Source organism: Talaromyces proteolyticus (genome assembly GCF_021365285.1).
Source record: "Talaromyces proteolyticus strain PMI_201 chromosome Unknown BGW36scaffold_15, whole genome shotgun sequence".
Lineage (NCBI taxonomy): Eukaryota > Fungi > Ascomycota > Eurotiomycetes > Eurotiales > Trichocomaceae > Talaromyces > Talaromyces proteolyticus.
The window spans coordinates 94,797-108,969 of NW_025764291.1; the positions used below are offsets into that span (position 1 = coordinate 94,797).

Here is a 14,173-nt window from a genome sequence, read left to right on the forward strand (position 1 = left end):
ATATAAATTATGTTCCTCGCTAGCTATGCAAGTCACGTGCATTATCTACACACCATCAATACTCAACAATAAACAAACAATAACCATCTTAATAATATTGATATGGAAAATTCGAATATGTGAGAGGCCGCCCCAGAATAGAAAGGTACATCAATAACGTATTTTATAAGCGAACGGGTCATATAACCGAGCGGGCCACCCCTCCATTTTATCCTCAACTTTATCAACCACATATTCTCCAAAATCGCCAAGCCATCCCAACATGCCTCCAAATGCTGCAAAAAATGATTCTAGCTATGAAGGCAGACTTGCCCTTGCTATTGATGCGTTAACAACCACAAAAATCGCAAGTGTGCGCCACGCAGCGCATGTTTTTGACGTGTCAAGAACAACATTTCAAGAGCGCTTAAAGAGCCTCTCTGAACGCGCTAAAACATGCCCAAATTCTCAAAAATTAACGCCCAGTGAAGAGAAATCGCTTCATGATTAGATACTCGATATGGAATCGAGAAGCTTCCATGATTGCAAATATGGCCAATCTTCTGCTCTGTACCCTATCGGCAATGGCCGCCAGGGCTGCCCACCTTTCTTTGTTATCTGATTGGCTCCTATGACTAATATCCTACTATTAGGGTTAATAATGATGATTTAATCTAATAAACCGGAAAAAAAAAAAGGAAAAGTAGAAAAAAATTTTTAAAAATATATCTGTAAGGGCTAGGGTTGGCAGAGCGTGAATATATTGATTCCTATATCAAATGAGGCTTCACTAGTATATACCCTGTATATAGATAGCTATTCAGTATTCTCTTTTACTATAAGAATTCAGCCCAGTATTTATAAATGATATCTTTAGATATATAACTCACTAGCATCTATATTATATGCATTATATAAAATTAATATCAATTTTTATACATTTAAATAAGGGCATTATAGCTATCTCTTCTCTTTAAAAAGTGTATTTTTATACTTTATTTAATATTATTAAATAGGCTTTTTAGCTGCTATAATTTATATAACTTATAAATATTAATTCAATATAATGATAAAGATATTTATATATAAAGTAATATATTCTATAATATTGAATTTATTTCTTTTAATAGTAAGAAGAAAATATAGTTTAATATATTTATATTCTATCAGATAATATATAAATCTTATCTTTCTATTATCTTATAATTTTTCTCTTCTAATATAGCTTTAAATCTTATATCTTTATTTTTTAACTTTCTTAAGCTTAATACTGCTATTATGAATAGATTTTTTTAACTTTTAATCCTTAAGCAGCTATTTATTATATAAAAGATAAAATTTTAAAATTTAAAACTATATTAAAACAAAAGAATTATAAGATAATAAAAAAATAAAATTTATATATTATCTAATAGAATATAAATATATTAAATTATATTTTTTTTTATTATTAAAGAAAATGAATTTAATATTATAGAGTATATTATTTTATATATAAATATCTCTATCACTACACCAAATTGATATTTATAATTTATATAGATTATAATAGTTAAAGAGATCTATCTAACGATATTAAATAAAGTATAAGATTATACTTTTTAGAGAAGAAAGATAGTTATAATATCTTTATTTAAATATATAAAGATTGATATTAATTCTATATAATATATATAATATAGATATTAATAAGTTATATATCTAAAGACACTGCTTATAAACACTAAGCTAAATCCTTATAGTAAAAGGGAGAGCAAATAACTACCTATACGCAGGGTACATACTAGTGAAGCTTTATTCAACATAGGAATCAATTAGGCTGTCATTTGGTTCGGTTCTGGTCCTGAGTTTCTGAACCAAACCTAAAAGTGGGTCGGTTCGGTTTGGTCTCTAATATTAAAATCAGAACTGAAAACTGAATGATTCTAACTTTCTAAATTGAAATTAAATTATATTAAAGAAGAATTACTAATTATAATTAAATCAATATAAATCTAATTTAATTTTTATTTAGATAACTCAATTATATAAAAGAATTTTTAATTATAATTAGATTTTATTCTTAAAAATATATTAAAATCTCTTTAAATTTTAGTGAATTAGATAAATAAATAATATAAAAATTATAATTTTCTATCTAATTATTAAGATATATTAAAAAATAGATAAGTAATGATGAATACCATAGAATAAGTATAGAAATATATATATATTTACTCTATTAGATACGCTATATAACATAATTCAAAAAAATATATATCAAAAATAGAAAAAGTATTATCATTATCTGAATAATATTAAGAATTATTATAATATTTATAAAAATATCTGAAACAAAGTCCCAATTCAAAAATAAGAATTCAATTTATGAAAAGCTGCTTTAAAAATGATTATATAATCAATAATAATTATAAAGAATTAGGATTAACCCTAAATATATTAATATTATTAATGGAAATCTATTAGTATTCAGATATTTAGTGTAACGCCCCTATTCGAATGTACAGAGGTTGGTGTTGATTCTATATAGTGCACGTGACGCGGGCGCTAGTGAGTCATGTGTCTAGAGACACCGCTCATAAATACTGGGCTGAATTCTCATAGTAAAAGGGGGTAGCGAATAGCTACCCATACGCAGAGCACATACTAGTGAAGCTTCATTTGATATAGAAATCAATATATTCACACTCTACCAACCTTAGCCCTTACAGTCTATTCGCTCATATATTAGGAAGGGCCTATTTATATTAATTACTATGTCTGAATGTTAACTTCGGTCTCATTTAACTCACCTGAATCCTCTGTTTTAGGTTAGCGATTCAATCGACGCACTTATAGCCAAAGAAGGATCTGCTGAGACTTAGGGAACGAGGGACAGCGAGACTAAATAAAATAATCTTATGAATGTATATCTAGCTAATATTATTAAGAGTATAACTAAGTAACTGATTGAACCTGAACGAGATCTTAGCAAGTATATATCGAACAAATTGTTTATCATGACATCTGAATAACTAGATCGACTAAAAGCGGACCTCGTGGTTTAAGAGGTATAATGGGCGAAGTAACTATATATTAAAGCTCTTTTTCAGAGGATTAAGACATTAAGAAGCACTCTAAATAGTGACTCTTTAGAGCAGGAAGAACAACTTATAAAGATAGAATTGGTCCTTTAAGAACCATCAGATGCCCCAAGCATAGGTTAGAAGAGATCCCATATAGAGATATATAGTGATAATAAGCCCCTAAAGATGGATCTTTTAATCTTTAAGAAGAAATCACATTATGAACAGTAGATGTTCGAGAATCATCTAAATATGTATTTCTAAAGAAACTGTTGATTCTTTGATAGGGGAAATATCTATAAATAAAAGATTCTAATGGCTGTTAGTACTTTTAGAGATAGTATACTGAAAAAGTAGGCTATCTATTAAAAAGATAGTGCGAAACTTAAAGATATGATATGGGAATGATTCTAAAGATTTATAATAAACTTGGTCAGATCTATGATCTTAGTTTAACAAGAGGCGAATTCTAAATTCCTAACAGCTTAATAATAGAAGAATTAGACAATAGCTGAATTTAATACTATTCTTTATAGGTGGGAGGATTGTTTAGATTAGCAGTATATTGAATTTCAAAGGTGAATGCACTTTCATGGTAAGATTCTCTTAATGATTCATAGAGAACTAGATAAATACCTAAATATTCTAAAAAATTATGAAGACTTTATACTCTATATTCAGGCTATCAAAGATAGCATACTAGAAAGACAAGCAGCCCTAAAACAAAGTAAGAAAAAGGATAAGTTATCTGAATAAAGATATAATTCATCAGATCACAATATAAGCTTAAAGTCAGCATGGAAGAAGTGGTATAAAAGAAAGAAAGCATCTTCTTTGGATTAAAGAAGATCTTTAAAGTAATAAGAATCTTATAAAAGGTCTGAAAGGAAGAGCACTAATCTAAAGAAAGAAGAAGTTGAATGTAATCACTACTATAGAAAAAGATATTTAGAGGATAAATACTGAACTAAGAATCTGTATCTAAGACTGAAACACTAGAAATGACTCTTTGAACTAATACTACTAGCCGCTATGGTATTAGGTATTTATGGGAGTCAGACTAAAGTAGGGCTCTATGTCGAAATATATATATATGTAAAGATGGCAAAGAGAACCTAATGAGCGTTGGCCTTAATAGATGGTAATGCATAAAAGAACTTTGTAAGTTAAGAATGGGCTGCGAAGTATTTATGTTGTAATATTGGGAGTGTAGTCCAGGTATAAGCAATTAATAGCTATGTAATTAATATCTTCAGTAAGATACTATTAAACATTATTATTCCTGATTTAGAAGATAGAACGAAGTCTTTTATACAAGCATTTAGTATTATAAATATGAAGAAATATGACTTTATACTAGGAATGCTCTGGCATGAAGAGGTAGACCTAGATATTTGATATATAATTAAACAGTGGTACTATCATCAGCATGATTTAGATAGTGAAGATTCTGTATATTGCTATCACATTTTGAGAGGTAAGATTTAAAAGTGAAGTTTAAAGGTAACCCCATCTTTGGACTCAATGAAGATCGAACTACCAAGGCTAAAGGTTGAAAAGATCTCAGCCCAAAAGGTAATACAAGAAATCAAAATAGGATATTCAGCATTCGTAGCATATATATCGCTTAGAGAATTATAAAGAGAATTAGTTCTGCTGGCTTCAGCCTGGGATTCAGAACTATCATTCTATGTATAACAGTATTTAGATATCTTTTTAAAAGAAGCCATAGGCACACTATCATTAAATATAGAATATGATCATACTATCGATCTTATTGATAGAAAGAAGCTATCTTACTATTCAATATATTGACTCAGTCCGAAGGAATAAGAAGTTCTATAAGAATATTTTATGATAAATATCATTAAAGAATAGATTTAAAAATTAAAAAGCCCAGCTGAAGCCTTAATCCTTTTTATATCTAAGAAGAATGGGACTTTAAGGCTATATATAGATTATAGAGGTCTTAATATAATTACTATTAAGAATTAATATTCATTATCTTTTATAAGAGAAATACTAGACCAATTAGTGGGTGTAAGAGTCTTTATCTAGCTAGATCTACACAATACATATCATTGAATTCGTATTAAACAGAGGAATGAATAGAAAACAGCCTTTTATATTTATTATAGATATTATAAATATATTATAATGCTATTTAGCCTAGCAAATACTTTCATAATGTTCCAATCCTATATTAATAGAGTGTTTAGCAATCTACTAGATGTATATTGTATGGCTTATCTTAATGATATTATCATCTACTCACAAGATCTGAATGAATATAGAAAATATGTCTCAGAGATCTTAAGCTGTTTGTGTTAGTATAAGCTATATACTAAACTGAGCAAATATGTATTTAAAGTGCAGATTGTTTTGTTTTTAGGATTTATAATAAGCCTTAAAGAGATTAATATAGAGAAGGACTATATAAGGATTATCAAAGAATGGTCCAAATTAATGAATATAAGAGAGGTACTCTAATTCCTGGGATTCATCAACTTTTATTAGAGATTTATTAAAAGATATTTAAAGATGGCAGTATCTCTTATAAATCTAACAAAAAGGGTTGAGTGAAAGAAAAAGGATTTGACAGCAGATTAGGAGATGAATAAAAATTTTATTTTTAGTAGTGAAGCTAAGGCTGTATTTGAACACTTAAAGGGGCTCTTTTACACTATACTGATATTATATCATTATAATCCAGATCTATCAATTTAGGTGGAGACTGATATATTGAATTTTATAATTAGGGCTATTCTATATTAGTTTTAGAGGCACAATGAACAATAGCATCCAATTGCATTCTTCTTTTAAAAGCTAATAGGAGCTGAAGCTAACTATGAAACTTATAATAGCGAATTATTAGCTATTATAGAGATATTTATGCACTGATGACACTATTTAGAAGGTAGTAAAAAGCCAGTGCTTATTCTTTTGGATTATAAGAATCTAAAGTACTTTATAATTATGAAGGTTCTTAACCAAAGATAAGTATATTAGGCTAAGAAGCTCTTAGCATTCGATTTTAATATTAAGTATTAGTCTAAGATACAAAATCCTATAGATGTATCAAGCTGCAGATCTGATTATATAAATGGGACTATGAACCCACGCACTCTACTGCCAACCTTATAGGAGAAACTTAGACGCGGACTCTTTATAAATCAAAATCATACCTTAGAAAAGAATATTGGACCTGAATTAGTGGCTAATATTGTATATTTAGAAAAGTAAATGGGAGCTCTTTATATTGATAAAAAGGAGATTTAGAACATTTGAAATGCTGCTTTAGAGAATAAACGAATTACTAGTGATATAGGAGGTTGAGAACTCTTAGTACTATAGATTATATTGATAGCAGCTACACAGTCCAAGATAGTCTATTCAGATATAAGCAAAGATCTTGCAGCTGTTATTTATCGCTGCCAGCTTTTAGACGTGTAAGTAGCAGCTATTAAAAAATAATTAACTAATCCGAATTTAAAGATTAATTGTTCAGAATGATTAGTTGGAGAAGATGATCTTTTTAGATTCAAAGGTGTGGTTCATATCTTCTCTGATTATGTTTTAAAGCAAGAAATACTATATATGAATTATAATGATGTCTAAGGTGGTCATTTTAGGGTTAAATGAATCTATAAAGCAGTACAATGTAAATATATATGGGGTGGAATATATGCTGATGTTGAGTATTATGTTCGTATATGTAAAGTATACTAGTGCGTATATATCCTCCGATATTGGGAATTTGAACACATGGTATCCCTTCTGAAGGCCAAGGTTCCATAGGAAATTATCACTATAGATTTTATTATCAGTCTACTGAATTTAATATAAAAAGATTAGACATATGATGCTATTCTAGTAATGATTAATCTATTAACAAAATATGTTATCTATAAACCTATGAAGACTGAGACTTCAGTAAAGGATTTAGCAATCTTACTATATAATAGTTTAGTTCATTACTTCACTATACCAAAGTATATAGTGATTGACTGGAACACTATTTTTATCTTTCAATTCTAGAAAACGCTTTATCAGTATCTAGAGATCTGAAGAAGACTTTTAATGGTCTATTATTTCTGAACAGATGGATAGACTAAATAATAAAACCAGATCTTAGAGTATTATCTTTATATCTATATTAACTTTGATCAGGATAATTAGACGAGATAGCTTTCTATGATATAGCATATTTATAATAATAGCACGCATAGTGTGACAGGTGTCATCCTGAACGAAGTCTTTATGGGGTTTCGAGGGAATATTTAGATCAATATAGATGATTATTCAAACTTTATAAAGAGTAAGGCTTCAGAAGATCTAAAGAAAGCAGCTATAGCTAAAGAATGCGCTTTAGAGATAATAAATAAGCATAAACTTTTTTAAAATATATTAAAGAAGGTCTTTAAGGCCTAAACAGATCAGTTTAATAAGACATAAATTAATATGGTCTTCAGAATTAGAGACTAGATTATGCTTTATACTAAGAATCTGTAATCTATTTAAGAGAAATGAAAGCTGGATAATAAACAGATTAGCCTCTTCCAGATTATTATAACCTAGAGTATAAATATATATAAATTACATCTATCTCCATAATTTCAGAAGCTATATTCTATCTTTTATATCTCTCTATTCAAATCATATCAGGGTATAGCTAGAAATGCTATACCCTCAAATGTGATCCTTATAGATGATGAGAAAGAGTATGAAGTAGAGGAGATTCAACAGGAGAGAGAGCTTTTAAATAAAAAGGAGTATTATGTTAAGTGGGCCGGTTACTCCAAAGAGAATTACACTTAAGAATCATTTGATAGTATATAAGATACTATTGCCTTTAAGTGATACTTACGAAAACCTATGAAAAGACTCTAAAAGCGGATAAGGAAATAACTGTTTTCCATTTCTATCTGAATTTATCTTAATATGGGGCTTAATATATCTATTTATATTAATGAACTGAGATAAATAAGGGCCAAAGCCACTTTTATATTTAGAAAAAAAGAGATTTGATAGACTAATCAGTCTTTATAATAGGATTATTAGAAAGAACCTGGCCTATTACCATATAAATCTGATTTATAATTATAGGGTCTAAAAGAGTAGACTCAAAGATAAGACTTATAATAAGATTAAGAGTTGGATTCACTGGGGCTGAAAATATAAGAGAAATAGGATCTGAAGGGAGTTTTAAGAAAGTAATAATTACTGCTATCAGATGAGATAAATAAGAAGCTCTATAAAAATTATTATTACTATCTGACTCTAGTGAATTCATACTGTGATAAACTCTTTTTTATTCTTTTAAAGGAGTAGCACTATTATTAAAGGAATAAGAACAATAACATACGCGGTGTTTACTCTTCTTAATCTTTGACTTATTAGTTTTCACAGCTTCTAACTTAGAGGGACTATTCTTAAGGATATCATTAGTCTTTACATCTTGCATCTTTAGATTAAGTCTTCTAATCATCTGAAGGCTAGTAGTCGTATTATTAAGAAAATATAGCTGAACAGCCTTCTAAGCGCGGGCTGTGAACTAGAGAGGAATCTTCAATATATTAGTATAAAATACTATATGAATATAAGAATCTACTTTTAGACACTAGTGATGCTTCTATTTACATAGAACGCATATCTTTCATACTGTATTATCAGAGCGGAGGTTGTCAATGTAAAATTCAGAAATTTTGGTTGCTAAGCTTCAGACGCAGGTCTGGCACTAGATGAGACATTTAGGTATCTTATTACGTTCATGAGAAGGCTGAATGCGAATAGAGAGAGACTCGGTACTGTTAAATACATTATGGGAATATCAACTACAGGAGAATGAACCTTTACAGTTGCCAGCTAGAATACACTTTGTATAAATAACTTTAATGGGTGAGAAAATGTAGGGAGCAATGCGAAGAGGTAGTGTATCTGAATCTGAAAGATCTTTGAGCTCTGGGAAACGTTTATTGGATCTTTGAAGGCCAAATATGTTTTAATAAATCTAATTAACGCGTTTCTTCTCTTTATTCTTTAATAAAAGCTTTACACCTTTCGAAGATTTGTCTGTAAGAATGGGAGCAGTCGGTATATTAATAGAAGTAAATGTATGAATTAGAATCTTAAGATTCACTGGTATATTGAAATGGTTAGAAAGATAAGACTGATGATTAGTAGTTGTAAGAGCTTACTTAGCAGTATATGCGACATATTCTAGATCAATATATAACATCGATTTAGACCTAAGAGTGGCAGTCTATAAATTATCAGCTTATTTCAGCATTCAAAGCCAAATGCCTCTTTTAGGGGGGAATGAAGGCACAAAAGAAAGATTCTGAACTATAAAGAAGAATTCAGGGGATGAATCTAATATTAAAATAAACAAAACTTTTAAAGCATCATGAACTAATATTAAAATCAAAATATTTCTAAATATCATTCCAAAGCTTATTTGAATCCATTTAAACGCGAGAAATAATAGCCTAAGCATCAATATATTGAATGCCCTAAGTAATAAGCAAAGCAGACGTGGTAGGGGTGCAGGGGATAGTCAGAGAAGTGAAGCAACATGCAGCAACCGCCCATAAGTGCTTCAAAACACTAACATCCCTAAATATCGCCCAAAAATAGCGCTGAAAACGTAAAGAATATGGCAAATAGCCGCTCAGGGATTAGAAGTCAAGAAAATCCACTTATAACAGCAGTAACGACCTCAGGAAGGCTAGAGGGTAAGAATATAAGATTCGAAGCCATATTGGGAGAAGAAAATTATAAGGCAGCAGAAAGGTAAGATTTATATGCTATCTAATAAGATGTAAATGTGTTAAATCATACCTCCCACTGTTAGGAGAAGCAAATTCAATATTATAGAGCATATCACTTCACATATAAATATCTTTATCACTATGCCGAATTGACATTTGTAATTTGTATAGACCATAGCGGCTAAAAAGGCCTATCTAATGATATTAAGCAGGGCATAAGGCCACGCCCTTTAGAGAGGAGAGATAGCTGTAATGCCCCTATTCGAATGTATAGAGGTTGGTGTTGATTCTATATAGTGCACATGACGCGGGCGCTAGTGAGTCATGTGTCTAGAGATACTGCTCATAAACATTGGACCGAATCCTCATAGTAAAAGGGGGTAGCAAATAGCTATTCATACGCAGGGCATATACTAGTGAAGCCTCATTCGACATAGGAATCAATATATTCACGCTCTACCAACCCTAGCCCTTACATTTAGATAAAACCAAACCAAAAATCCAAACCGAACCAGACCTAAATAGGCTCTAAAAAACCATATAGTTCTAGACTTAGTGAACTGAATCACTTTGGTTCACTGTATATAGGACCAGAACCGGACCATTTGGATTTCAGATCGGTTTTGGTTCGGTCCGAACCGAACCAAATGACAGCCTAGAATCAATATATTCACGCTCTACCAACCTAGCCCTTACAATAAAACCTGATTATAATATATAAAAGTTTCTAATTATAATCTATAATATTAATTAGGCTGTCATTTGGTTCGGTTCTGGTCCTGAGTTTCTGGACCAAACCCAAAAGTGGGTTGATTCAGTTTAGTCTTTAATATTGGAACCAAAACCAAAAATTAAATGATTCTGATTCTCTAAACTGAAATCAAACTACACTAAAAAAGAATTATTAATTATAGTTAGATCGATTCAAATCTAATCTAATTTTTATTTAGATAATCGAATCATATTAAAGAATTTTTAATTATAGTTAGATTTTATTCTTAAAAATATATTAAAATCTTTCTAAATTTTAGTGAATTTAATAGATAAATAATATAAAAATTAGAATTAATTATTTAAATTATAATTTTCTATCTAATTATTGAAATATATTTAAAAAATAGATAGGTAATGATAAATACTATAAAATAGATATAGAAATATATATATATTTTTTTTTAATAGATAGATTGACTATATAATATAATCTAAAAAATATAAATAAAAAATAGAAAAGATATTATTATTATCTAGATAATTCTTAGATTATAATCTAAATATTAAGAATTTATTATAATATTTATAAAAATATCTAAAATAAAATCTTAATTTAAAAAATAAGAATTTAATTTATGAAAAGCTGTTTTGGAAATGATTATATAATTAATAATAATTATAAAGAATTAGGGTTAATCCTAAATGTTTTAGTATTATTAATGGAAATCTGCTAGTATTTAGATATTTAGATAAAACTAAATTAAAAATCTAAACTGAACTAGATCTAAATAGGCCTCAAAAAACCATATAGTCCTAGACTTAGTGAACTGAATCACATCAGTTCACTGTATATAGGACCAGAACCGGACCATTCGGATTTCAGATCGGTTTTGGTTCGGTCCGAACCGAACCAAATGACAGCCTAAGTATAGCTTACTACACTCAGGTATTTTGGTTAGAATTTTTATATTCTTATAAAATTATAGAATTACTTAATTAATAGTAGAATATTTTAAAATTTAGTCTATAGAATATCTCTTTAAAATTATTACTTTATTAGACTGATTAATCTTTAAGATAAAATAATTTAGATATTGTCGGTTTATTGAAGCAATCGAGATTCCGCGCCTTCTGACGCGCCGGCCGCAGGGCGCGCGAGGACTCACGTGATCTTGTTTGGAATGGGGGTTATATCAACACGTCGGTGTCAGGTTCAGATAGTACACAGAATAAGATACGTTTTACCATACTAAATTGGGTACCCTCATAACACTACGTACGCGTACATTCATTTGTTACCGTGCACGTAGACTTCTTGATAAGTCATCCCACAGATATATAAAATATATTAATATCTTTATTCTTAAATAGATATCTTAAATATATTTTATATCTAAAAAGATAAACTTTTTAATATAATCAGATTAAACTATAATTTAGATAAATAAATTAAGAAGTTTTTTATTATAATAGATACTAATTATTATATTTATAAAGATAAAAAACATTTTAATAAAGCTATTAAAGCTTAATAAAGCCCTAAAAAAAGATTAATAAAAAAAACTAAAAATAATAAAATAAATAAAGTTTTTTAATCTAAAAGACTCTAATGTAAATGATATTTTTAATATTATTTCTCTGAGTTAAGATGTCTAATAGTTCTTACATAGACAATAATAATTTAGAATAAAATAATCTAATGATCTCTAGATAGACAGTAATAATATAAAAATGAAACAATCTAGTATTCTCTAGATAGACAATAATTAATAGAAAATAAGATCTAATAATCTTTAGATAGATATATTAATAACTGATTAACTATATAGCAGTTAAGCTACTATATTGAAAAAATATTAATATCTTCTGAGACCAAATATTGAATATGTTATCAATATTATGACCTAGAACATATATACATTCTGGTTATATATAGAAGATTATTCTATTATATATAAGATGGACTTAGGGTTTGTATATATAGCCACACAAAGAACATCTATCTATAGCCTGGAGGGTTTCACTATGGTGAAAGCCCTTTGATCATGACAGATGGTCTTTGGTCCAAGGTGAGAGACCAGTTCTGTGGTCTAGAAATGCCACCGAAACCCACTGGTAATCTCGCATATCGTGTTACGCTACGGATAAACGAAATTAGCGATCCAGACGTTCTGGATTTGGTGGCAATGACGGCACTCAATATCTGGATTGGACCCGGAATGCACGCAGTAGGATATAATGTCCGCGGTGGTGAGCTTTTCAATATGGTTCTACTAGTTCCTGACGATCTTCCTGAGGGAGTAAAAAGGCAACAGGGAAACACTGCCGAACTACGAAAGCTATTTGAAGGGTGGGATCCAATGTATGTTTCCTTTCTATCAATGATTCAGTTTTATGCGAGGGACTGAAGATAACTAACTGGTCAGCCTGACTAAATTAATCTCTAGAATTGACAACACGGAAAAATGGAAGCTGATGCATCGTGAGCAAAATTAACCTATACTGAGCGTGTCTTCTTGATAACTAACTGAGTAAATTTGGTAGATCCCCCTTTAAAAAGTTTGGCGACAAAATCAGGCCGATTTATCATGGCGTAGGCGTATCAAAATCCCATTAACGGTGCATTATCTAACAGAGGAACTTGGCAAAAATTGATATAGATGTGATTCGTGTCATCCCATGCTTCCATATTTTGCGCAAGGCGCCAATTCGTCTTCCGAAGATGCAGCCGTTCTAGGCGCCCTGATGTCAAAAGTATCCTCCGTGGATGACTTGCAGAAAATTGCCCCTATCTACGAAAACCTGCGTCGAGAGCGAGTGAAGCGTATACAAGCTGAGACATTTATACATCGTGACCGTTTCTATCTCCCGGATGGTCCTGAGCAGATACAACGTGACAAGCATTTCGCGCTATCATTTAATTCAGATTCATGGTATTTGCACGGTTTTACATATTCTTATGTTTCCCTACTGATTTGCGGTAGGGCTCACCCGAATATCCAAACATGGTTGTTTTCTTATGATGCGTATCAAGATGCGGAAAAGGCATATGAATCGGGCTAGGCAATACAGCTCTTCCCCGACAAGTGTAGATGAGCGTTAGTTAGCTGCTTACAAACAAGGATGACGAAGATTTAATTCAAGAAACATTGATGGATTATCAATTATTCATGTTATAAATTGAGGTTTAACGAAAGAGGTATAACTCATATTCTCTTATGTCAAGTAATCACATGGTGTAAAGGTCAAGCAATAATCAATAAAAGATTATTATTGGTAGTGCATCGAAATTCGGGAGTCAAAAGAGAAGCTTTTTAACGGCATTGAAATTGGAATAAGCTGACTAGCTTATCTGTTATTTCTAGCCTCTTAAATCTGATGGGTAATGGTGTCGCTCATGACGGCACCGTGCCGGTTTCTTGCATGATCTAACGCTCGTAGCATCTTCCCTAGTTTGATATAGTAGTACATATGAGTCTGTCCAAAGATAGAGCCAATGGATCAAAGTCTACGTACTAAACAAACATATTAGACTAGTGTATTAGAAGATTATGAGGCATGCTGTATCTAACGATTCGTATTCTATTAGATGTACCATCGCGGGATATATGCTTCTCCGCCAAGGCCAAGGCCAAAGGGCAGGAT

At 30.3% G+C, this 14,173-nt stretch overlaps 2 protein-coding genes across 2 annotated transcripts; both read left to right on the top strand.

The window, feature by feature from the left end:
• Nucleotides 1-42: 42 nt before the first annotated feature.
• Nucleotides 43-659, top strand: BGW36DRAFT_390678 (uncharacterized protein). Its single transcript, XM_046217509.1, has 2 exons — nt 43-119; nt 171-659. Exon 2 carries the CDS (start codon nt 263-265, stop codon nt 488-490), a length of 228 nt encoding a protein of 75 aa, XP_046065665.1. The 5' UTR covers nt 43-119; nt 171-262; the 3' UTR covers nt 491-659.
• An 11,914-nt stretch (nt 660-12,573) lies between these two features.
• BGW36DRAFT_433320 (uncharacterized protein) lies at nt 12,574-13,591 on the top strand (the record flags this gene model as incomplete). The annotated part of the gene is made up of 5 exons (XM_046221256.1): nt 12,574-12,890; nt 12,976-13,010; nt 13,073-13,121; nt 13,189-13,461; nt 13,513-13,591. The coding sequence occupies 5 exons, from the start codon at nt 12,574-12,576 to the stop codon at nt 13,589-13,591; spliced, it is 753 nt and encodes a 250-aa protein (XP_046065666.1).
• Nucleotides 13,592-14,173: the final 582 nt, after the last annotated feature.